Raw genomic sequence first — 26,996 nt, 5'->3', positions numbered from 1 at the left:
TTTCGGACGCAGCCTTGAGGTTGCACACACGCTCGTGCAGATCCAGCACGAGCCTCAATCTCCTGACAGTTTAAACAGCCTGGATCACCTGCTTGGATTGATATGGACTGACCATTATGATTTGTGAATAAAAGGATCTTTTGATCCTGATCCTGAAGTTTTGATTCTGGCTGATAGTATACATGCTTCAGAGGAAGATATTAGATGAGCGCTTGACGGGAAGAAAATACTGGATTTTCGTGAGGTTTGTGAAATACATCTGTTTAAATGAGATATCTGCATATTTGCAAACGGTATATAATACAAGTTTTATTGATATTTGCATTTTATCATTAGAAAAGAAAGTTAAAGGCGACAGGGGACTGTTGAGGAGTGACTGTTAGAATATGTGCTTTAGAGGTAAATAAATGAGCGCTCCACAGGATGCTTGGATTGCTGAAGTTGTGTGAGGTTTGTTTATTACATCTGTTTAAACGAGATATTTGCATATTTGCAGACAGTATAGGATATTAGTTTTATTGATATTTGCCTTTTTATCATTAGACAAGTTAGAGAACTGTTGAGGAGAGAGAGGAGAATGAAACAGGTGAGCACTTTAACATTATGAGCTCTGATAACATTCTGATATGCGGACCGTTTAAATGACACGTGTGTTGCACACCGGTCTATTATTGTAGTAACAAAATGGAATGTAAAAGAAAACGAACCGTGACTGGTTGTTTACATGTCTCAGTCAATTCACATGCAAGCAGGCAATTCTGAGCGCCCTCAAGAAACAAATCGGCCTAACGGGAAAATATATCAGCCGACGCGATAATGAAAAAAGTCAGAATGTCGGCCGATTTAACGGCCTCTGCGATATATCGGTCGACCACTAGTTCGCAGTGCGTGCAGTTCCCACATTCTTTCGTTTTAACATGTTGGTGAAAATTAGTAATCCACACTGGAACACAAGAAATCAACAGTTTCTTTCTGTTGGACTTTAAATCCATCTGATAAGATAATCGCATGGATGATTGTTGGTGCCAGATAGGCTGGTTTAAGTATTTCTGTAACTGCTGATCTCCTGGGATTTTCACACACAACAATCTCTAGAATTTACTCAGAATGGAGCCAGAAACAAAAAACATCCAGTGAGTGGCAGTTCTGCAGACGGAAACACCTTGTTGATGAGAGAGGTCAATAGAGAATGCCCACACTGGTCTGAACTGACAAAGTCTACTAGAGGCCGACCGATATGGGATTTTTTTTAGACCAATATCGATTTTAAAGGGGGAAAATTCACCGATTACCGATATGGTGGCCAATATAGTACATTTTTGAGCAGACCTTTTCTATGTGGATTGTTCACCAATTTTGCACCAATATGACTGTGCAAAGGTACTCAGGATGCTGCTTTCTTAAACAGATATTTTTATCAAAGAATATTTGACATTATTATTATACATTGTCAACAAATTCTAGAAATGAACACTGAAAAAATAAAGCATAAATAAAAATACAATGAATAGCTGAGTACTGAGAATCAGTACTGTATGTTCAATATCAGTCAGTTGCTGACCATTTAAAATGAATAATTCAAAATACAACAAATAGCTAAATAAACATCAGTACTGTTTAGTATCAGTCAAATGCTGACCATTTAAATAAAGAATAAATAAAAATAAAAGAAATAGATAAATAAACATCAGTAGTACTGTTTAGTATCAGTCAAATGCTGACTATTTTAATACTGCCAGTCAATTAGAGGCAGGTTGTAAAACAAAAGCATATACACCTGCCGAGTCAAGCGGTGTTACACTGTATTCTGCTATACAAGTTCAGGGGAAACTTTCAATGGTGGAAAACCAGACTTTTAAATATTACATTTTATAAATGCAATGACTGGAATTGTTCGGTTGAAGGAGGTACCAAACTGTGAATCCTGAACAAAACAGTTTGGTGAATACATGTTTACACATTAGCTTCCACTCAGCTGACAAGCAGTGAAAGTAGCTGCGTGGTTAGCTAGTTTGCTTTAAGCTCGTTGTCACTGAGAGTAAAAGATGGACTTTATTTACTTTCCATCATTGTGTCTCACCAACTAGGTAACAACATAGCATGAAATCAACACTCAACAGACACAATCCACCACTGCACCGTTGTCTGCTGAGCTGCAAAAAGATGCTCTGATGTTTACCTTTCAATCTGCTACATTACAGACTGCACTGACAAACTATAGCTGGCTAACATAGCAAACAGATGTGATAAACAGCTGAATGACATGTTTGTCAGGGACAGGGTTAACATTATATTAGTTATATTGAAAAGGGAAAATTATGGGGTCATTATTAACTTTCCAGTATGTATTTCACAAACTAGTTAGCAATTTACCGAGAAGACACCACTTAACTCTGCACTGTCAGCAGAACCACTGTCAGCTCAGAGTCAGCTCTGTAAACAATGGAGTCGGAGCACGCTGCTGGACAAACTACATTATGACACCAATTCTAAAGCATTGTTTTCTGCATTATATGTTCTGAAAAAAAGTTTTCATATCTGCGCATATCGGTAAACATGTACGCCAATACCGATATATCAGTCGGGCACTAAAGTCTACGGTAACTCATATAACCGCTCTGTACAATTGTGGTGAGAAGAATATCAACTCAGAATGCTATTTTGAGGGGCCTACACAACATTAGCAGGTGGTTTTAATGTTTAATGATAGGTGTGTATGTATATATATGTATATATGTATATGTTTTTAAGACATTAATTATTCCCCCCAAAATTGTCACATTTATAAATTACAAGATATGATTTATGATATAAATTCATAAATGCATTATATTAACCTCAGCCGTCGTGCCATTTACACATGTGTTTTTCAGTAAAGTCAAGTAATTTTTATTAGTATCTATAGCACTTTACACAACACGCATCATTTCAAAGCAGCTTTACAGAAAATTATGCTTTAACAGAAAATGAACCTGTAATATCTATAATGTCTTAAAAGTTGTCATCGTGCAGTTTGAAAATAATTCTAAATTGTGTCTTAAAAAAATGTAATGAAAATAATAATTGTATTTGGGACCCCAGTGAGCAAGCTAAAGGGGACTGTGGCAAGGAACACAAAACTCCATAAGATGTTGGTTAATGGAGAGAGAGAGAGAGAGAGAGAGAGAGAGAGAGAGAAAAAAGAGTTCAGTGGAGGAGCAGATGATGGGTTTTCGGTCACCCGTTAAGTCATGCTGTCAACTTCTGTGCCCTATGTAGTGTCTTCACAAGCAGGATCAAAGATTTAGTCACTGAGTTAAAGACTTTATTATTGGCTGAATGTAATAAACATATCAACAACTGAGAAAGGAGACTTGCAGCTAAATTGGTTGTGACGTGTAATATACAGTAGGTAGATATTAGGCCTATTCTGTGAATTAAGAGTGTGGATATAAACACGATATTAGACAACCCAAATAAGATCAAAACTGACTGATACACAAAGGACAGAAATAAAATACCTCTACAGTCCAGAAAAGAAACATGTAACAGGTGTGTTATGAGGATGATATGAAGTCAACAGATTTAAATACTCATCTTCGAGCTGAACAGCTCTGATTATAATAATAGCCATCATGATTTTGCTTCTTTTCATATCAAATGCCATTAGCATGTTGAATTTGTTTATGTATTGAAACATTACCTAATTAAATTTGCACGCACTTTTGGGATACTGAGCAGCTCATGATTTTCAGCCACGTGTATAACCGGTTCATCTGGTTTATCCTTGGGAGCAATTTCCAAATGCCTGAAGGTACAACGTTCATCTGTGCAAACAATAGCATGCAAGTATAAACACCATTGGACCACGCAGCCATCATACCGCTCAGGAAGGAGACGCATTCTGTCTCCTAGAGATGAATGTAGTTTGGTGCACAAAGTGCAGATCAATCCCAGAACAACAGCAAAGGACCTTGTGAAGATGCTGGAGGAAACAGGTAGACAAGTATCTATATCCACAGTAAAACAAGTCCTATATCGACATAATATGAAAGGCTGCTCAGCAAGGAAGAATCCACTGCTCCAAAACCACCATAAAAAAGCCAGACTACAGTTTGCAAGTGCACATGGGGACAAAGATCTGATGTCCTCTGATCTGATGAAGAAAAAATTGAACTGTTTGGCCATAATGACCATCGTTATGTTTGGAGGAAAAATGGTGAGGCTTGCAAGCCGAAGAACAACCAAACGTGAAACATGGGGGTGGCAGCATCATGTTGTGGGGGTGCTTTGCTGCAGGAGGGACTGGTGCACTTCACAAAATAGATGGCATCACGAGGAAGGAAAATTATGTGGATATATTGAAATAACATCTCAAGACATCAGCCAGGAAGTTAAAGCTCAGTCGCAAATGGGTCTTCCAAATGGACAATGACCCCAAGCATACCTCCAAAGTTGTGGCAAAATGGCTTAAGGACAACAAAGTCAATGTATTGGAGTGGCCATCACAAAGCACTGACCTCAATCCGATAGAAAATTTGTGGGCAGAACTGAAAAAGCATGTGCGAGCAAGGAGGCCAAAAAACCTGACTCCGTTACACCAGTTCTGTCTGGAAGAATGGGCCAAAATTCCAGCAACTTATTGTGAGAAGCTTGTGGAAGGCTACCCAAAACGTTTGACCCAAGTCTCGGAAAAAGTCCCAGTGCTCCAGGTGGCCTGTCCATCCCTGATTAAAATCATTCCATTATCACAAGTCCTAGCAATATGCATATCACGATATTTATGTACATTTGCGATATTTCGATAAATTCGATATATCGTGCAGCCCTAGTTCAAACACGGCTGGATGGTGCTAGACTTAACTCTGAATGCAGGGGTCTCGAGATGTGTTTTTCTTAGTTTCAATCTATGTTAAACTTGACACAGTGTCCTAAAAATGCTGTTTATGCAACCAACGTGAGACTCTAATCCAAATCCCAAAAATGTAATGGAGAAATATTGATATGCGATAAATTAATTGGCATATCATTTGATGAAAATTTTAGGGCTGTCAATTGATTCATTTTAATCAAAATAATTAATTACATGATATGCTGATTAATTAATTGAATTAAAAACAATTAATTGCATAGATAAATATTTGCTGAGAGAGCCCCTCAAATAAAAATATTTATATAATAGTATTTTATATAATTAATCGCACTGAATTAACATGTTAAATCAACAGCCCTAAAATATTTTAATTGATTCACAGCCCTAATTTTAATATTAAAAATTGTGTACGATAACAATATATTTATAAATAAACATTCATAATAATAATAAATAATACATTGTATTTGTGTAGCACCTTTCATACATAAAATACAGCTCAAAGTGCTTCATGGGTCAGAATATAAAAACATTTAGAAAAAGAAGAAACCAAAGACAAAGTTAAAGAAATCAAGACTGTAAAAGTCACAGAACGAAAAAAGGATAATAAGAATTGAAAGAAAATTAAGGAAAAATTAATAATGTTAATCAAAAATACAAAATATTATATGATGAATAAAAGACGAAAAAATATTTATCAAGAGCTAACTTTAAAAGACATGTCTTCAAATGCTTTTTAAAAATGTAAATGTTTTGACACTTGTATAATAGGGGTGTAAATCGGAAGTTTCATCGCAATACGATCTTATATAGGTTCTCTGAGCCAGCGATCCGATGTTTGCCAATACCTCAATGTCTGCCGTGATACGATTTTGATTTGATTACATTCAAGGGCCTGCGATCGATACTACGATATTATGTGCCTATTTTACATAATCAATTAAATATTTTTTTTAATCTCAAATATGCAACCAAAATATAATTGGAATATTTTATTGAGCTCTCTGAAAAGTGCAAATCCAGTATGCAAAAAAATAAATAAATAAAAATTCATATACATGTGATCATCAATCGTTTGATGACAGCTCATTGCCTTAAGGACTACAGTGAAAATTTGTCTTCTCTACAACAGTAAAGCAAGTCTTTCAATCCAAAAAACCCACGACAGGAGTGTGTGTTCTATCCGTGCTTTTTCTACAACTTCCACGGTTGTATTGAAAAATTCTGTTACAGTTTACTGTGATAAATGTTAGTAAGTGTGTTGAGGAGAAGATGTGAAAAGTCTTGGAATTGATGTCAGTTCAGGACAGGTGTTTTTTCTTTCCCTCGTCAGCGGTGTTCAGAATATTGTGGCTCTTTTGGTTGAATTGCTCCATGCAGAAATCAAATGCGCCATGATATCGAGGGAAGCCCAATTTGATCGCGCATGTGAGCCTCTGTGCTATCCTGTCACCGGAACTCGCAGCCCTGTTGACAGGCAAGCACAGATAGGGCAGAGCACAACTTCAAGCTTCAATCACTCCACACACATCCGTGTCCCACGTGAGAATTGTATTTAGTGCTTATAAAGCGTGATGAATATTATAAGGTTGCTGCATTGCCTGACGGAAATGCGTAGGTACGTGGCTGGCATTATAGTGTCAAAATAAACATGCATCTTAAACAAACATATACATTGATGTTTACACGTTGCATAGATGACATGGCATCATTGGTTATTTGATCGATGCATCGATCCAGATCGATGGATCGTTACACCTCTATTGTCTAGTTTCAGTAGGTCAAAGGTTCCAGAAATTGTGGGCATAATGGCTGAAAGCAGCTTCACCTGATCCCTTAAAGTCTACATTATGGTTATTTAGGCTTTGGATCAATAGGGACATTAAAGCACTGCTGAATAGGAAGAAGAGAGCCTTTATGGCTGGTGACAGCGAGGAATTTAAGAAGAGTATACAGAAGGAGCTGAGGAGAGCTAAGGAGTGCTATAAAAATAGGATTGAGGGAAAGCTGCAACAGAACAATCCGAGAGAGGTGTGGAGGGGAGTGAAGAGTATTACTGGTATGAAAGGGTCAGAAGGAATAGTGGAGGGGACAAAGGGACGTGCTAATGAGTTAAACCAGTTTTTCAGCAGGTTTGAATCAGCAACACAGGTTGAAGTTTCCTCCACCTCCGTAAATGTCTCTAAATGTCCCCACTCACACCCCTATGTCGCCTCTCATATCTCGGCTATCCCCTCCTCTACAGGTCTCCCTGTGGCACCACATGATGGGGGTATGACAACTACAGCTTGTCTCTACCAACTAGTAGATAATACTGCCCATCCCTTAGAGAACGATATTACAACACTTCCCACATCTAGGAAGATAGCATTACCAACACTATCACCCTTCACCCATATCTTCACTTCCACCATACCCTTAACTACCCCAGACATAATGTTCACGAAAGATCAGAATGAGAATGAGACTGAAAAGGGTGGCTAAAATTTGGAAGACATCCTGTATTGTCCCCATGCCCAAGAAAAGATGCCCTGGTGTACTCAACGACTTCAGGCCTGTGGCCTTAACGTCACTTGTAATGAAGATCTTTGAGAGGCTGGATCTTAGGCCCCTGGTACGTGGCTATCAAGATCCGTTGCAGTTTGCGTATCAGGCTGATATTGGTGTGGAGGATGCTATTATTTACATGCATCTCAGGCCTTACACACATCTGGAGAGGCCACAAAGTATTGTGAGGATAATATTTTTTTGACTTTTCAAGTGCTTTTAACACAGTCCAGCCACACCGGCTGGCTGAGAAGCTCTCTGCGATGCAGGTGGATCAGGACCTTGTGGCATGGATTACAGACTACCTTACCGACAGGCTGCAGTATGTCAGGTTGAAAGGCTGCTTGTCAGATGTGGTGACATGCAATACTGGTGTACTGCAGGGAACTGTATTGTCACCATTCTTATTCACTCTCTACACCTCTGATTTCAGTTTTGATTCGGGAACATGCCACTTACAGAAGTTCTCGGATGACTCCTCCATTGTCGGCTGTATTACAGATGATAAGGATGAAGAGTATAGAGATCTGTTTGAGACATTTATAGGATGGTGTGAAAGTAATCATCTTCAGCTCAACATTGGGAAAACCAGGGAGCTGATGGTGGACTTTCGATGTAGTAAGAGGCCCTTCATTCCTGTTACCATAAGAGGAGAGGGAGTGGAGATAGTGGATACCTACAAGTTCCTTGGGGTGCAACTTAACAACAAATTGGACTGGACAGTGCCCAGTATCTCCTCTCACTCCACTGACTTGAGTTGCAGAACCACACACCACTATTCATTGTAATTGTTATTCTAAAGGATATGTATATGTATGTAATTTAGTGATTGGAAGTAGAGGAGTATATAAAATGTTGAGTACTCGCACATGTATTTATTCTTTTTATTGATCTTTTAATGTTATAGTTTTATTTTATTTCGTATTTTGATTTTACATTTTTTATTGGTATTTATGGAAATTTTTTATTCATTCTATTATCTGCTCATACTTATGCTGCTGCAGTGTCAAACTAAATTTCTCCTGTGAGGGATCAATAAAGATACATCTATCAATTTAGTGCTTTAAAAAACAGTAAAAGCACTTGGGGTACAACTAACCACTATTTTGATAATCTATTAATCTTTGATTATTTCTTAGATTAGATTAATCGATTACTTGGATAAAAAGCCACATTTAATTTCCTGTATTTTATCAAAATATATTTATTAAAAAGCAAATGATTTTATGCTATACACTGTGTTTTAAAAAAGATTTAAAATAGGGCTGGGAAATTTAACATATTAATTTCTGTGATCAGTGGCCTACTTTTTAAACGCGTCAAAAAATTCATGCAATTAACGCAGTATTCATTGTTTTTTTACTTCCTGAAAAAGGTGAAAAGTGTCCCAGTTGGTCCTGGCAGGCTTTTCAGGCTTACAGGCTCGTAGTACGTTGTGGGTGGGGTTTGGGCATCTGCTGCCTGCCAGGAACAAACCCAGGCACCTTTGTTCAATGGGCAAAACTTCTAATGTTTTCCCCTACATTCTGTGTCTAAAATGGGCATATATACATATATACACGCTTGGCTCAGCTGCACATCCTAGCACAGAAACTGATTGTGTGGAGCAGTGCACGCTTATTAATTACGCGCAATGCATGTCCTGGGCATAATAAACACGGGAGCAGATTTACTGTACGGCGAATTGAGACTTCATCCGCAAGTGGTGAACCAGGTGTGTCAAAGTGAAACCAGAGTTTTCAATCAAATTACGGTGTAATTTTACAATTTCTTTTACAAATGTCAGATAATATGGCTTAGAATGTCACTCTTCATTCCAGCCCATTTAAGAATATTTTCCATTCCGTTTATGAAGATATTTTGCCAAAAACCGCGTCGTTCACGACAGTGTCCCATTCATTCCAATGGGGAGTTCTGCAGAACTTGTCAGAGTGAGCAGCCGTAACTGGGGGGGGGGGGGTGGAGCTTAGCGAAGGGTAAATTAAACTTAACATATATGTATAGTGTCTAATAATGCTTTGGCAATGTATGTACACTTAAGTTTCTCTTGCCAATAAAGTTTCATTTTGAATTGAATCTGGCCATTTGTTCATTTTCCAGTGGAAAAAGTCCACTGGAAAACGACAAGATTTTGCCCAAATTGTAGTTACAACATGTCCACTGATTTTATGGCATGTATAATGTACATATACACTACTGGTCAAAAGCTTTGAAACACTTGACTGAAATGTTTCACATGATCTTAAAAATCTTTTGATCTGAAGGCGTATGATTAAATGTTTGAAATTAGTTTTGTAGACAAAAATATAATTGTGCCACCATATTAATTTATTTCATTATAAAACTAAAATTTGATTAAAAAAACAAGTTTTTGAAATTGATGACTTGGACCAAATAATAAAGAAAAGCAGCCAATAAGTGCCCAACATAGATGTGAACTCCTTCAATACTGTTTAAAAAGCATCCCAGGGTGATACCTCAAGAAGTTGGTTGAGAAAATGTCAAGAGTACATGTCTGCAAATTCTAGGCAAAGGGTGACTACTTTGAAGATGCTAAAATATAACACAGTTTTGATTTATTTTGGATTTTGTTTAGTCGCAACATAATTCCCATAGTTCCATTCATGTTATTGCATAGTTTTAATGACTTTACTAGTTTAACCCTAGTTTAAAATCTAAATGTTACAATATAAAATTTATAATGTTTACACTGGATACATTAATGTGGGTTATTTCTGATCATTTAAGCATCTAGAACCTTGTTTAAATCTAACTTTTTTCTTCTGCAAGGTGCTGTGGGAAATCATACTACACTAACTTAAGTTATAACATCATAACAGTACCCATGAGGATGCTACTTTACTGAGTTGGAACTGTTTTTGGTGAAAAATGTGTTCCCTAGTCAACAGATATTGTTTTCTTTTCATCAAGCTCTTAATTTTTTAGGTAATCTTTAGGAATATCTGATGTCAAACCAGGGCAGTTCGTTTCCTAATATCAAACATCATTAAAACATATATTACACATGTTAAAAGTTTATCCAGACTTTAGGTCCAGACTTTCTTGCAGGTCCAGACTTTAAAGTCCTTTGTTTACCATACTACTACCATTTTTTAACAGTGCATTTGTAACAATATATAACCACAGGTAAGACCATGGATGGCTTCTCATTACTGTGGTTTGGTCAATGTAGCTAGTATTATTATTAGTAGTATTTTAAGCATTATTATAGTGTTTGTTAGGGCTAAATGATTAATCGAAATAAAATTGAAATTGCGATATGACCCAGTGTGATTTTCAAACCACGAGGGCTGTGATTTAATGAAATAAATGAATAGTCTGAACATGGCGCTGTTTTATCTGTGGTTTATCTGTGGTATGAAGTGATAGTTATCATTTAATTATTTATGTGGCATTTTATTTGAAGCGCCCAAGATTCACTTTAATTGCACATTTGTGTAATTTCACATGCATGTTTGGCCACTACAATTTAATATACAAATCTAAAATAACCCCATGAGAGTGGGGGTTTTTTTGGACAAAGGTAGATGAGAGCATTTTTCTGGATGAAAAGGCTGTTGTTGTCACTCTACTAACAACAGAAAATTGAGTTCCTTCCATTTTCCACCAAAATAAAGACTTGAGAGTTTAACTGGACTACATAGCAATGCCATGAGCAAGTTAAGAAATTATTAAAGAAATAAATTACTATTGAATAATAATAATGGTTGTTGACCAGTCGATCATCTTGGTTCTATCTGTCTTTCTAATGTTATATCATGTTGTTTGACAGTAATTCATATTTAAGCTTAATAACTAAACTCTTCTTCATTTTCTTTTTTTGTACAGCGGATGCCAATCACAGGCTCAATCTCTTCTACCTCGCTAATGATGTCATTCAGAACTGCAAAAGGAGAAACGCTATTATCTACAGAACCACCTTCGCTGACGTGCTGCCAGACGCCGCCCTGCTGGTCAAGTGAGTGAATAACAAGTGTGTATGAGTATGATTATTGAAATTCTCAGCTTACTCTGTTTGTTTCTGTGTGTGAAGGGATGCTAAAGTGTGTAAGTCAGTGGACAGGATCTTCAGTATTTGGCAAGAGAGGAATGTTTATCCTGAGGAGTTGATCTCTGAGCTGAAGGCCAGCCTGCAGAAGAAGGAGAAAGAGGAGAAAGAGAAAGAAAAGTCGAAAGAGAAGGAGAAAGAGAAAGCAAAGGCGAAAGAGAAGGAGAAAGAGAAAGCAAAGGCGAAAGAGAAGGAGAAAGAACAGCCTCCTCCTGGTCAGTTCCTGAACTGCACACCTCCCAGTTTTAATGTGTTTAGCTGAGATGTAAAACCAAGTTTTTAAGTTGTCTGTTCATGTCAATTTTGTTTTTTTTTTTTTTTTGTTTTTTTTACCAAATAGTTAAAACTCTTGTTTTTCTTCTTTTTGCAGCCCCAGTCAACCCCAAAACTGCCCTGAAGTCTAAAATTGTTGCAGAGTTTGTAGTAAGTCATGATCTATCTTTAGTTAAGATTAACAGTTGTGCAAGCTAATCAAAAAGCTAGCAGGAGCTAGAACAATGACTAAGGTATTTGAATCTAAAATGTGTTCATTTGAATTCTAGACATGTGACATTTATCAAGAAGGTAACAAGCTAACCAACTACAATGTGCAAAACTTTTACAGCATTTATTTATCTTGGCCAATGTTATTTTCTTAATATACACACTAACCACTGGATGGTACAAGTAGATAACCCAGCTTTGCTTAGATCTAAATGTGAGAGATTTGCATTTGGAATTTGTATCTGAAAATATGAACCAGGGATGTGCACGAGTAATCGAGTACTCGTCCTGCACCAGCTACAGGAGTATTAAAAACACTACCTGAATATTGCAACACTGTATTTTCCCCCTTTGAATCTCTCACCAAATCTTACAATTGAGTCCACTGGGGAGCGCTGTGGATGTGTGCTGTTGAGGTGTTGCATGAGAGAAGAAGATATATCATGCCATCTGTGTTTCTCAAGCAAAGCCAAGTTATATTACAAGGCAATACTTGTAACATTTTGATCCTTATTGAATTCTACTCTATTTGTATTCAGTTCTTCTGTATTTGAGTCGTGCAAACCAACAGACGAGGATCTTCTTTTATTGGTGGAAAGAAAATGCGAAGCAAACTCGGAAGCTGATCAGACCAGTATGTGTTTGGGTGTATGAAATCTCTGAACACAGGGATGTTTGCATTTTATAAAAAGCCAACTTTCACCACTCGTTTTTCTGAATAATTATGTGAAATTATAAAAATGGGATAGCGTTTATGTGGACTCAGAGTTTATACACGTGCATTACCTAAATGCCGTCAGTACTGGTTTCTATGTAAGCTATTTTTATAGTATAATCTATTTTTGCATTTTTTTTAAAAACCTTTTTTATTAATGCCTATTGTTCATTTATTTATATATTTTTCCCAAAAGAAAATCATAGTTTGTTGAAGTTATCATATTTTGAAACCGTTGTTGGTAACGTTTGTGAATAAAACAAAGTATACATTTAAATTATGTGTCATAAGAATACCAGCCAACACTCCCGATTTTCCAACCCTCCTCCCGCTGTACTTCGGATTTACAATTTCTCCCGATAAACTCACGATTTTCTGCATCCACACTTTTCTCATACAGGATCATCCCTTATTTAAATATGAAATGATGCGCCCCGTAACTAATCAATACGGGACGCGATTTGTCCCATAAGCTGATCAGATGGCATCACGGCGAAATCGTTCCAGATCGTTAATTTAACAATGATATACAGTAAGTTGGAAATGTTTTATACGGTGGGTAAGGGGTCGTCTGAAAAGTCTGCACATTGTGCTGAAATGTGCTAATATTGTGGAGGGTGTGGTAGGGGACTGTCTGAGAAGTCCACATATTGTGCTAAAACTGGATTTTTTTATTGAAAAACAGAAGGTTCAATATAAATATTCAATAACATGTACAAAATTACACAGATCCAACAATGTATGAATACAATCACTGAGTCATAAAGACAAGAAGTACAGGTGAAATAAAAAACAAACAAAAAAAATAAATAATAATAATCGAAGAAAGTATTTCATACAAGTCATGGATCAGAAAAGGTCTCAACATTTAAGAAAGTATATACACTTTTTATTATTAATAACTCAAAAAGCATTTAGTGCTAAAACTGTGAAGGATGTGGTAAGGAACCATCTGAATACAGGGTCAACTTCATGGTATTATTCATCTTCAGTTTAGTGTTACTGATCGGTACTGTCACGCCCTATACATACATTACGCAGTCTGCATGGTTTACCTACTCCCTACAGGGGCACCATCTTAACCTAGGGGGACACAAAAACTCCACCGGCTGTCGTTTCTCGCACCACTTTCAACACATTATCGTATCAGCAACCATCAGATATTGATATCGGTCGACCCCTAATTTGTATTTATTTTTATGGTACATAAACCAATTTTAATGTGATCTATATGTGGAAAGCATGTCTTGAGTATTTTAAACTTACATATTTCCTACCCTGTTTTGCTGATAAGCAATGTTAAGACCATGTTGAACGTGTGCACCTGCCTGTTTAAGTAAGAGTCTGTGACGCATGATTTATTTTGAGATTGTTTGAGTTTGTTTTGGTATGGGAATACAGTATTAATTTTATTTGTTCAGGTCTTGAAAAAGGTCTTAAAAAGTTTTAAATTTGATTTTAAAAACTCAGCAGCCGTTATCTGAAATGTTTTCATCTTAATTCCACCTCTAAAAATTCAAAACAAACAATCTGTTGTTTAGACAAAAGAAATTATGAAATATGCCATAGAAAAACTTCAGTCTTGTTAAATGTAAGGGATAGTTCACCCAAAAATGAAAATTCTCTCATTTACTCACCCTCATGCCATCCCAGATGTGTATGACTTTCTCTCTTCAGCAGAACACAAATGAAGATTTTTAGAAGAATATTTCAGCTCTGTAGGTCCATACAATGCAAGTGAATGGTGACCAGACCTTTGTAGCTCCAAAAATCACATAAAGGAAACATAGAAGTAAACCATAAGACTCCAGTGGTTTAATCCATGTCTTAGGAAGCGACATGATAGGTGTGGGTGAGAAACAGAACAATATTTAAATCCTTTTAGTAGGGTTAAGTTTATGGGTTAGGTCTGATTCTACCATGACTGTTAGTACCATGGTACTTTTTGGTGCCTTTAGTGTTTCTGTATACTGTTTTGATGTGTTTTAATAAGTGCTGTCAATCTATTAAAACATTTAATTGCGATTAATCACATGATTTTTCATAGTTAATCACAATTAATTGCTGATTTTAAAAGTGCTCAAATTGGGCTATATATACTTTTTTTCTGCCGGAACGCAATTAATTCCTTCATTGAAAAGAAAAGGAAACAATATGTAACAATAATGTTTTATTAACATTTTCCAAGCAAAGCCTTCCACAGTATAAAGATAAAACTGCACTAAAATAGCACCAATTCAAGTAACATTAAATGTTTCCCAAAGTCTAAGTAGGAGGTTGACTAACTAAAAGAACTATAAGTCCCCATAGGATGCGTATTCATTGCAATGCACATTAAACCTCTTAAACTCTCATTCTCCACAATATTGATAGTGGCTATCCACTTTGCTACAGCAATCGTGAAGCCGCATTTACATGAGTTGCCGCTTTGCACTTACATCATCATGTTTTACTGCACTGGCACTGACACGTAATGATTCTTCATCCAAATTTTCTAGAACTCGATGCTGATCCAGTGGGTCGTGTGAATGCGGCTAATCACAAGACCCAAATGGGTTTGTTTTGTACAAAAAAATGATGGATAAGACGTCCTTTCTCCATCATTTGATCATTGACACGGAATTGCTGTTGTGTTTTTCTGATGTCTACATAGTGTAATGTCCCCAACAGGTACATTACAAAGGTTCCGTACTACTCCAACCACTGATCAGAACTCACACGGAGCTTAATAAAATGTCAGACTCGAATGTGAAAATTGGTATATGCGTCAAAAGAAAAATTAAGGCGATAAACATTTTAAATTAATCACATGCGTTAAGGCATTAATTTCGACAACACTAGTTTTAATATTTTGATACTCGATGTGTTTTTCTCTCTGCCAGCCCCATGATTTTATGGAGCGATTGGTGTCATATAAGCGCTCTTTAGAGGAGAGTGATTTGAGAGAGAAGCAGTTAGCCACACTGAGAGTGGACGTCTGCAGCACTGAAGCCCTCAAGAGATTGAAAGGTGATGAAATATTTCCAACAACCCTTTCCAACTGCCTGAAGAGGAGGTACAAATACACTCTGCCTTTCTCTCTTTTTCTTACATCCATAGATAAAGCAGGAGGAAATAAGTTCTCGAAGGACTTGGAGGAGGGAAGTGCAAAACTGCAGGAGTTTGTGACGTTCCTGGAGGGCCAGATGAAGGCCGGGCCCCCACTGCTAGAGGCGCTGGGGAACGCAGACATCTTTTATGAGATGCAATACAAAGAGGTCAAAATTGTCGTTAACGTAAGTCAGCTCTGTAGCCTTGACATTTTAAAACAGTTATTCCTCAACAGTTATCCAAAAATAGATTTCAAAACATGAATTTTCAAAATGTAAGGTACACGCCAAACTTGAGGATGTCTATAGTGTAGTGTAGTGCAAAGTTAATACTTGGGGTCAGAGGTTTGCACCACTAATTGCTCAAAAATATTTCAAAGTAGAAAATGTGCTTTCTGAAATTCTGACTTCTGTCAATTGGCCAAACAGCCATGTTTATTCCCTAATGCAGTGTCAGAATGCCACATCTTGGCATACTGATCTACCGCTTATCAATTTATAACACATACCCTCATATGTTTACATTTTCTCTGACCTTCCACTCTGTCCTATAGGCTTATAAGGCTTTCGCCAACCGTGTCTGTAGCCTGAAGCGTAAACTGGATGCTCTGAAGGCCACATTGCCCAGTCTGGACGATTCTCCCGTCCCGTCGCCCTCTGAGGACGCCCCATCCCCCACCGGCTCCGAGTCACCCTTCCATGCCATAGGCTCCAGGAGCGCCGTGGGTACCGGGGGACGAGGGTTGGAGCAGCAGAGAGACAACAGAGATATTGAGGACATGGACATGTCTGAGGAAGAGGACGCAACAGCAAACAATGGAATTACTGGTGAGAGATTCGGATATGTACTAATATTATACCAAGTAAGAGTTTAAACATTTAAAGTAGTAATTAAATTTTTCAGGATTTCATGTTGACAAAGGTGCCCCTAAGAATCACACACGTACAAAAAGTATAGGTGTTAAGACTGTATTTGGAAACTCCTGTTTGTATCCAGTAGTACAGGTGCATCTCAATAAATTAGAATGTCGTGGAAAAGTTCATTTATTTCAGTAATTCAACTCAAATTGTGAAACTCGTGTATTAAATAAATTCAATGCACACAGACTGAAGTAGTTTAAGTCTTTGGTTCTTTTAATTGTGATGATTTTGGCTCACATTTAACAAAAACCCATCAATTCACTATCTCAAAAAATTAGAATATATCATAAGACCAATAAAAAAAACATTTTTAGTGAATTGTTGGCCTTCTGGAAAGTATGTTCATTTACTGTATATGTACTCAATACTTGGTAGGGGCTCCTTTTGCTTTAATTACTGCCTCAATTCGGCGTGGCATGGAGGTGATCAGTTTGTGGCACTGCTGAGGTGGTATGGAAGCCCAGGTTTCTTTGACAGTGGCCTTCAGCTCATCTGCAATTTTTGGTCTCTTGTTTCTCATTTTCCTCTTGACAATACCCCATAGATTCTCTATGGGGTTCAGGTCTGGTGAGTTTGCTGGCCAGTCAAGCACACCAACACCATGGTCATTTAACCAACTTTTGGTGCTTTTGGCAGTGTGGGCAGGTGCCAAATCCTGCTGGAAAATGAAATCAGCATCTTTAAAAAGCTGGTCAGCAGAAGGAAGCATGAAGTGCTCCAAAATTTCTTGGTAAACGGGTGCAGTGACTTTGGTTTTCAAAAAACACAATGGACCAACACCAGCAGATGACATTGCACCCCAAATCATCACAGACTGTGGAAACTTAACACTGGACTTCAAGCAGCTTGGGCTATGAGCTTCTCCACCCTTCCTCCAGACTCTAGGACCTTGGTTTCCAAATGAAATACAAAACTTGCTCTCATCTGAAAAGAGGACTTTGGAACACTGGGCAACAGTCCAGTTCTTCTTCTCCTTAGCCCAGGTAAGACGCCTCTGACGTTGTCTGTGGTTCAGGAGTGGCTTAACAAGAGAAATATGACAACTGTAGCCAAATTCCTTGACACGTCTGTGTGTGGTGGCTCTTGATGCCTTGACCCCAGCCTCAGTCCATTCCTTGTGAAGTTCACCCAAATTCTTGAATCGATTTTGCTTGACAATCCTCATAAGGCTGCGGTTCTCTCGGTTGGTTGTGCATCTTTTTCTTCCACACTTTTTCCTTCCACTCAACTTTCTGTTAACATGCTTGAATACAGCACTCTGTGAACAGCCAGCTTCTTTGGCAATGAATGTTTGTGGCTTACCCTCCTTGTGAAGGGTGTCAATGATTGTCTTCTGGACAACTGTCAGATCAGCAGTCTTCCCCATGATTGTGTAGCCTAGTGAACCAAACTGAGAGACCATTTTGAAGGCTCAGGAAAACTTTGCAGGTGTTTTGAGTTGATTAGCTGATTGGCATGTCACCATATTCTAATTTTTTGAGATAGTGAATTGGTGGGTTTTTGTTAAATGTGAGCCAAAATCATCACAATTAAAAGAACCAAAGACTTAAACTACTTCAGTCTGTGTGCATTGAATTTATTTAATACACGAGTTTCACAATTTGAGTTGAATTACTGAAATAAATGAACTTTTCCACGACATTCTAATTTATTGAGATGCACCTGTATATGCAAAGTAACACCTATGCTAATGTACAATTCATTGTCACAAATGTATTGTTTCCATTAAATACTTTTTTCTTCTAATAGACGAGAGGAAAGAGAAGTCATCCCTTCCATCTGTGTCCAAGATAACAAATGCTGCAGCCACAAAAATCTCCCAGATCACCGTTTCTAAACCGCCCCAGACTTTATCACCTCCCAGAAACACAGTATCTGGGTCAGCAACCAATCAGACACCCCCTGCTAACACTACACCCATCACCAACATACCTGGACCTGCCCCTGTCGTTAGCCCCTCCCCCCTGCAGGTAAACCTGGCCAATGTGGATCTGGGCAAGATCAGCTCCATTCTCAGCTCTCTCTCCAATGCAATGAAGACCACAGGTGAGTTTTACTAAGCAGTGCTCAACCTTGAGTTGAATTTTTACAAAATGCGACAATAGGGTTCTGGAAGTAAAAGTCCCATTCATTTACTTAATAGAATTTTTTTACTTTCAAAATAGGCCTACCATGAGCTTCGAGGTTATATGATTATGTATGCATCTATACAAACTAGTGTTGTCAAAAGTACTGGTAATTTGGTACCAAGTCATTACTAAAATAAAAATGACGTAATGATACCAGTGATTCTACAGTACCGGTAGAACTGAGCACCGACTCAATCCGGTACCACCAAACAGTCTTACTGACACACGACTGCTTTCAAATGCTCTCACGCTTTGAGCGTGTGCTCTGTTGCTCCTTTTATACACTAAAATGCACAACTAATCAAATTAAAATTGTGATATGTCCTATTGTGATTATTAAACCATGAAATACAGCAATCTTAGTCTGTATGAGCTGGATGAGCTTTAAATTAATGTGTGAAGCAGACCGCTCAAACACTGGAAACTCCACAGACTATGAGAATCATTTGTGTTGAATGAGAGATGACAGAGCAGAGCACTAATCCACTCTGAAGCATTATTTTTATTTAATTTATATCATTAAATCACCGCATAATGAATAATGATTGTAATAATAGTACAAATTAAGTAATACATCACAAGCAAGAGTGCTATGTACTGAATAAAAGTTTGTTAAATGCAGTGGTATGTTGAGTAATTGTTCTATTTTCTACTTTTTAAAAGTTTAAAACATTTTAAGGAATATCTTTTGGATTAGATACCGTTTTGATAATGACATTAAACTGAACTTTAAAACATGGAATTCTGGAAAAATTATTTAAAAATGAAAAAAGGATTTGGGGGAAAAAATAAAACTGATTTCAGTTGGGCCCTGCATAAAAACAAACAAGTGTTAGAAACACTTGAAGGAAACCTGCATATCTTTTAATTTATTATTTACATTGAAATGTAACTTTAAATGGGTTAAAGGACTGTGTTCAATAGCACATATTAGCTAATTTTTTCTGTGGTATCGAAATTGGAATTGAGAACCGTGAAATTTTACTGGTATCAGTACCGACTACTGATATTTTTTTACCGTGACAACACTAATACAAACAAATGTGGTTTCAGCTTCATTAAAAAAAAACATTTTAATAGCCAAATTCCTGGTGAAGAACTACACAACCCATTATCCTGAAGAGAGATCCACTAATCATACAGGTCACTGTTACTATACAGTATTGGAATAAGAAGAGCTCAGCAGTGACCACCCAGTCTCACTCAGAGATTTTTAATTTGGTTGAAGGCTTAGAACTCTTGTTGAGCAATATTTTAAATCCCCTTATAGAAAATAAATGAGGGAATATACACTATATGATGTACTTCCAGAACCAAGGCCGCTGTGAAAGTGAGCAGTTACGGTTATGCTCTGTTGCCTTGCTTAATGTAGCCCATGCCATAAGTGAAAGTGGCTCTTACCTTCTTTCTCACCCAGGTGTCAGTCCTGTGTCTCGTCCTTCCCCTGGTACACCCACCACACCATCTAGCCACGCCGCCTCTTCCAAAGCCCCTCCTTCAACCCCTGGCAGCATTCCCTCATCTAGTTCTCTAGCCAGCATCCTATCCAAAGTGGACATCTCCCCCGAGAGCATCCTCAATGTTCTCACCAAAACACAGACTCACAGCCCTAAGCTGCAGGGTAGGACACATATTACTGGTACACTGTTGATTTAAAAAGCAGCATATGTCAGATTTTTCGTAGAAAGTGTCAGGTGTTATTGAAAGTAAAAAATGCTATTGCTTTTCCTAACATACTACTTTTAAATCTCTCTCTTGCAGGTTTGTCTTCTCTCCTTTCCTCAGCTCGTTCAGGCTCTCTTACCACCCCAGACACCTCTTCATCAACTACTTCCTCTTCAGATGTCACCCCAGCAGTAACCTCTTCCGCAACTACACCAACAACACCTAAGATGCAGAAGCTCACAGGCAACAATTTCAAGCGAGAATCTGTGCGAGAGAAAGGGAGAGAGTGGGAGAAGGCGAAGGAGATTGAAAAAGAGAGAGATCGAGAAAGAAAAGAAAGAGTGAAGGAAAGCGGGAAAGAGGCAGTTGCCTCTACCGCGGCAGTGCCTAGCTTGGAGTCGAAGATCAACAGTTTCCTTCAGGGCAATCCTGGTTTTAGTGCTCTCGGACTTGGTCTGGATGACGTGAGCAGCAATAGCCCTCTCCTTGTTGGAGGGGACAACCTGGATGGCACCCCTGTCCGAGATGAGAGCGGTAGCACGCCCACCCAAGATGAAATCATGGACTCACCCCAGGTCGTCAATGACCCCCAGAGTGCAGGTTTGCCTGGAAGTCCTAACCTTTCACCTACGGCCTACCACAGTGACCCTTGGGATGCCGTAATCACTCCACGTGAGGTTCTTGGAGAGAACGAACGGAAAGACAGGGATTACCGCACACCACCAGCCTCAAGACTTGCTGTCTTGAATGCTACTAAACCAGTCAAGGCAATGACCAAAACCAAAGAGGAAGAAGGGCTGAAGAGAAAAGTAGTGGGTTTGAACGTTCCATCAGCTTCTATGTCACAAGATCAGACAGTAAAAGCCAAGATGGAAGGACCTAGAGGGAAAAGCACAGCCTCCCGCAAACCAATTGGTGGTGAAGATGGGATGAAGGACAAGGAAAGGACAGCTTCTGCTCACAACGGAGAGCACTACCATCAAATTAAGACTCTTGTTTCTTTGGCCTCCAATGAGGGAGCACCAATCGAAACCCTTGATTATGGCAACCGCATCCAAACAGTGGAAAGCATCCGTGTGATTGGAAGAGGCTTGAGGAGAGGGAGCAGTGCTGGCTCTAGAGTGGCTGGGGCCTGGTATGAAGAGGAGGAGTTTATTGAAGCCCCACCTACACCTCATCCTGACAGCCATAGCTCTGAGAATTCTGAGGAGTTGGGATTGGCCCCTCCTCCTCCTGGTCATCTTCCACCCCCGTTGCAGTACCCACCTCCACCCTACGCTACAGAGGACCCCACTCGACCTTCTCATGCCATTCCCCAGCACCATCCTCCCCCTCCATTCTATCCCCCCACTTCCCTTTCTCCTATTCCACCACCCCTTCCACCCATACCTCAAGCCCCGCCACCTCCAAGAGACTTCCCTCTTTCCCCGACTTCCACCGTTATGGTCGGTGGTGTCCTTGTACCCATAGACCGTATCCTGCCTTACCCACCTGCCAATCTCCGTCCAGATGGAGTGGGGCATGGGCTTGGAAACTGTGGTGGTGCCCCTCAAAGAGGCAGCAAACCCCAACTCCCTTCCTTGTTGGGAGAACCCCCTCGCCCAGGCATGTTGAAAGAGCAGTTCACCCTCCTCCACTCCCCACCTCTTCATCGTCCTGGCACCCCTGGAGTGCCCCCACCACTTTTGGGCAGAGTTCGAGAGGGTCTCAGCCCCACCCCGCCATCACCCTCTACCCCAACCACACCTACTCCATCTCCATTAGGAGAACCCCGTCCTCTTCTGTCTATCCCCAACCGCCCAACCATTAACATCCCAAATCAGAGAGCGCGTCGCCCCTCGCCACCTCAGCCCCTCCACCACTTACCAAACCAGCATCACTCGCTGCGTTCCCCTCAGTTTCCCAGAGGGTCCCTGCCCCTTCCACCACCCTCTCTTAACCGTGAGCCCCTCCTGCCTGGGGGAAAGCGCCCTGCTGCCAGTTTTAGCGGTGGCCCTTTTAACCCATCCAAAAGACCATTCTTGCCCCCTCGTTATTAGCATCTTAAATGCTAAACATGCTCTACATCACCTGAAATAGAACAGGCAGTATAGTAAAAGCTAGCGTCACCTGCAAATTGCAGCGTGAGACTTTAACTGCATGTAAATACACATGCCCTGCCCCAGAGCAACCACACGTTACTGCACTTCTCTTCTTAGACAAAGAGAAGGTTACAAATAACTTAGGGATGAACTAAGAGGAGAAGAATGTGGAGTTCCTGATAAAACCATGGAATATGAAGGAAATCAAAAGGTGGTTATCCTGTTCAATTCCACTTGGTGTAATTTGAGAGAATGATTGCGGTCTGTTTGATGTATGGTTGTGTATGGTCAAATAACTTTCCTCTGATTACATGTAAATAGATTAATTGCCTATTTCTTTCCTTCCAGTAACTGTTTGTTTCACTTTCCCACCCTATAACACTTGCTTTTCTGTCGTTTTCAATGTGAAACACTCATTTCTGCTGTTAACTACTGTTTTTCATCTGTAAACCTTTGTTACTCTCACTGTGAGCAAGAACCAGTGGATTTAAACTTTGCTTCATTTATGAGTGATTAAATTATTAACATTATAGTCATAGACTAAATGTTGTGCAACCATGATGGCTTATAGTGATCTGTATGCTGCATAAAGCTAAAATACAGCCACTGTGTCAAGCTTCACCAAGATTATTTTCTCAAACTGCGTACAGTATAAGCTAACTAAGTGTTAATGGCATAGCTGCTCAGTAGTTGCCGAGTGTGTTTCAAGAGTTCTTCCGTCTTTTCTTTTCTTGAGTTCCAGAGTTCTCACGTGTATTCTTATTAATAAAAGCATTATGTCGAGAAACGTAAATGAAAGGAGACTTTATTTACAGATACTGACATACTTTAACAAGTATCTGAATATTTTTTAACAACAGTTCTTTTCTCTTCTAAGTCTTATAACTTGATGATGTCCAGTGTGTTCTAACGTACACAGCTGTGAACAAATAGCATCTACAGGAATTTGAGGGAAAATTCAGTTTGGTTTCATCAATACCATTTTTCACCCTGTACTTGAAATATTCAGCATAGGAGTCAGTCCACTGTCTCTTGGATTTAGTATTTTGACAAGTTGACCTTTATCATGTACAGATGTTAGAACTGTGTGAATTTGTGAGTTTCACTTTCAGATTGTGATGTGACACTTTTGGAATGTTTGCTAAACTAAAGCAAATACTATTACCTTTCTCAACAATATGGATACCCTGCTTGTTAAAATCTTATTTCACAATCTTAATGTGAATATAACCTGTATATTGTTGTAGTACTCGTGCTTTAAAGTACTAGAAAATATGTTTGCTCTTTCCATGAAGTTCAGAAATGTTGATTATTTGAGGAGCGTAATATGGTGTCGTCTTTTGTACAACATTTGCATTCACTTCAGAGGGTTCCTCACAAAGAGTGTATCAGAGAATATACACACTAATTTTACAATGTTTGCAAAGGTAGTTTTGCCACACATTTACCGTATTATGTCCAAACATAAAACTCTTTATCTTGTCACTGCACCACATAATTATTTCTGAATCTTTCTACCAAAACTTAATTCTGTCATCTCACCAAAGAAAGAGATTGCTGTCTGGGTGGATTAGTTAAATGAACTTGTATAGTATAATCAGAAACCAATGGCAAAACCCTTAAGGACATTATTCTGAATTAGAATAACAGATTGTTCTTTTTGGTTTAACAGCAACCTTTAAACTCACAACAGAGATGCCATTTTGACTTGTTCTAGAAAGAAAGTCATCCTTGACTCAGCTCAACATTTCAACCTCTTGACCTTCTTTAGTGCATACAGAGTTTGTTCTATTGGTCACTGCAGACTTGGAGTTTTACAGTCCTACAGTAATGAAATTGATGATTATTTGGAGGCTACGTATTAAGAAATCTGAACTAAAAGCAAATGTAAAATTGTGTAAACAAGTTCTACTTTTTGTTGTGCATGTATATTCCTACCACTTCCATTATACACAGCATACTATGGACTAATTATAGTTTGCACACCACAACTTAAATGACATATATGCCACATGGTTGGTATAGTGCAGGGGTCGGCAACCTTTTTGACATGGAGTGCCATTTTTTTATTTTCCTGGTCAAAGGCTGAGTCCACTTGTTAAAATGTTTCTTATTTTGCATTTTTCTAATTTAATCGTTGATTTTTTTTTCATTACAAATTATATTTTCAACATAATAGTTTGAGTGAAAATTTTGTGCAAAACCCAATAATTATGATACAATCATGGTCCTGCATGTGAGTTTTCACAGAGCATCTTGTGAAAGTGCTTTAATGAAAGAAAACCTGTCCTTTTGTACAAATGAGTTAACACTTTTAATGTCACAAATTTGCTTATTTGATTACTGATCACGAAATTGTGAGGAATCTTAAAAATTTCTTATTTTATGTCATTGTAATTATGTTATAACTAACACGCAAGCAACAGTGAGAGAGGAGCAGGCTATTTTATTTCTATGTTGCTTTTCACACCTACATTCCAATCTACATCTTGATTTCATCCTTACTCATGATCACGCAGCATGTTTTCATCAGCTGAATAGGAGTCTAATCATGATTAAAGTGTGATGAGACTCGCGCTGTGCGTGCAAGCCATTCGCGCATCACAAAAGTGTGAATGTGACCTTGGTTTAAGGAGGGTGTACCTGTATGCTGGGTTGGAAATCTCAAGGACTAATAGTGGTGTTTTTCTTATTACATCACGTGTTGTTCTGAAAGCAAAAAGAAACAAATGAAACAGAATGTAGGCTGTCATCCGCACAGCCTGACCAAATCAGTGCGGGCGCGTTTACTTGCGCGATTAACCGAAAGTGAAGCGCTGCCGGCTCGTGATGCGCGAATGGCTTGCACGCGCTGCACGAGTTTGTTGGGTATAAAGCAGTCTCATCACATTTGAACTTTTTGTTTAGCCTCCCATTCTGCTGATGAAAACACGCTGCGGGATTATGAGGAAGGATTACATCAAGTGTAGACTGGTATGCAGGTGTGGCATTTCATATAAATAAAATAGTCTAGTGCCATAGGTTGCCTACCCCTTGTATAGTGGATTCTTATTCATTTAAGAAATGTGTCAGGAAAAGAACCTGCACACATATATCAAGCTAAACATCACAAAATAAGATATAACATCAGTGATCCTCACCCCGTACAGTCGAAACAATGCTAAAGATTACTGATATTGTGTGTTATACCATTCTATTGTGTATTTAATTTGATTTGTGGACAAGGATAAGTTGATTGCATTATGCAGATGCCAAGTTTTGCTAACTTTTCAAACATAATTTGGCAATGAAAGTATAAAACACTTCCTAAACACACCTTCGGTATTTCACATTGCTGCCCACATTTATTAGACACACCAACATGAGCTTGCCATATTTGGTCACTTAAAACCAAGGATGTAACCACATATTCAGGATTGGGGGGGACCAAATTTAATAATTTATTAATCAACCATGGATAAAACCCATATCAGTAGACCACTAATATGAATATTCAGGGGGACATGTTCCCCTCAATGTCTATGGTGGTAACAGACCTGCTTAAAACTATTCTACTTAACTATCTGAACAGCTATAATATAATATACACTGATCAGCCACAACATTAAAACCACCTGCCTAACATTGTGTAGGTCCCCCTCGTGCCACCAAAACAGCACCAACCCGCATCTCAGAACAGCATTCTGAGATATTATATTCTTCTCACCACAATTGTACAGAGTGGTTATCAGAGTTACCGTAGACTCTGTCAGTTCGAACCAGTCTGGCCATTTTCTGTTGACTTCTCTCATCAACAAGGCATTTCCATCCACAGAACTGCTGCTCACAGGATGTTTTTTGTTTTTGGCACCATTCGGAGTAAATTCTAGAGACTGTTGTGTGTGAAAATCCCAGGAGATCAGCAGTTACAGAAATAATCAAACCAGCCCATCTGGCACCAACAATCATGCCACGGTCCAAATCACTGAGATCACATTTTCTCCCCATTCTGATGGTTGATGTGAACATTAACTGAATCTCCTGACCTGTATCTGTATGATTTTATGCACTGCACTGCTGCCACACGATTGGCTGATTAGATAATCGCATGGATGATTGTTGGTGCCAGATGGGCTGGTTTGAGTATTTCTGTATCTGCTGATCTCTGGCACAAGGGGGAGCTACACAATATTAGGCAGGTGGTTTTAATGTTGTGGCTGATCGGTGTAAATGTCTGATATTGGCCAGTACCTTTTACTGAATTCAGATTTGTCCCATTTAATAACTTATGAATGGGAAGTTTTTGAGGATTCACCTGTGATCCCTAAAAGGACATTTTTGTCTTGGTAACACCAGTTTGCATAATCGCTGTACATATTTGGTCACTGATAATTCGTGTAATGTTTTATTATTATTATTTTTTATTTTTTTTCATGAATAATTCCTTATTGACTCAATCAGATTCT

At 38.6% G+C, this 26,996-nt stretch overlaps 1 protein-coding gene across 2 annotated transcripts in view; it reads left to right on the top strand.

Moving 5' to 3' along the window:
• The window catches only part of LOC127452614 (regulation of nuclear pre-mRNA domain-containing protein 2-like), a 44,968-nt gene that overhangs the window by 13,176 nt on the left and 4,796 nt on the right, over positions 1-26,996 (top strand). Inside the window, exons 2-10 of one of the 2 annotated variants that reach the window (XR_007899295.1) lie at positions 11,249-11,378; positions 11,454-11,683; positions 11,839-11,891; positions 15,549-15,675; positions 15,766-15,941; positions 16,310-16,583; positions 18,426-18,722; positions 20,223-20,426; positions 20,567-22,762. Coding sequence is in view for 1 of the 2 variants with exons in the window: in XM_051718225.1 (XP_051574185.1) it covers positions 11,249-11,378; positions 11,454-11,683; positions 11,839-11,891; positions 15,549-15,675; positions 15,766-15,941; positions 16,310-16,583; positions 18,426-18,722; positions 20,223-20,426; positions 20,567-22,509 (3,434 nt within the window). In the remaining variant the exon portion in view is untranslated. Of the gene's footprint in view, positions 1-11,248; positions 11,379-11,453; positions 11,684-11,838; positions 11,892-15,548; positions 15,676-15,765; positions 15,942-16,309; positions 16,584-18,425; positions 18,723-20,222; positions 20,427-20,566; positions 23,867-26,996 lie in introns of those variants that run through there. The other variant, XM_051718225.1, reaches the window with a different exon arrangement.

This window comes from Myxocyprinus asiaticus, chromosome 15, assembly GCF_019703515.2.
Source record: "Myxocyprinus asiaticus isolate MX2 ecotype Aquarium Trade chromosome 15, UBuf_Myxa_2, whole genome shotgun sequence".
NCBI lineage: Eukaryota > Metazoa > Chordata > Actinopteri > Cypriniformes > Catostomidae > Myxocyprinus > Myxocyprinus asiaticus.
This window is presented reverse-complemented; position numbering and strand designations above follow the sequence as displayed.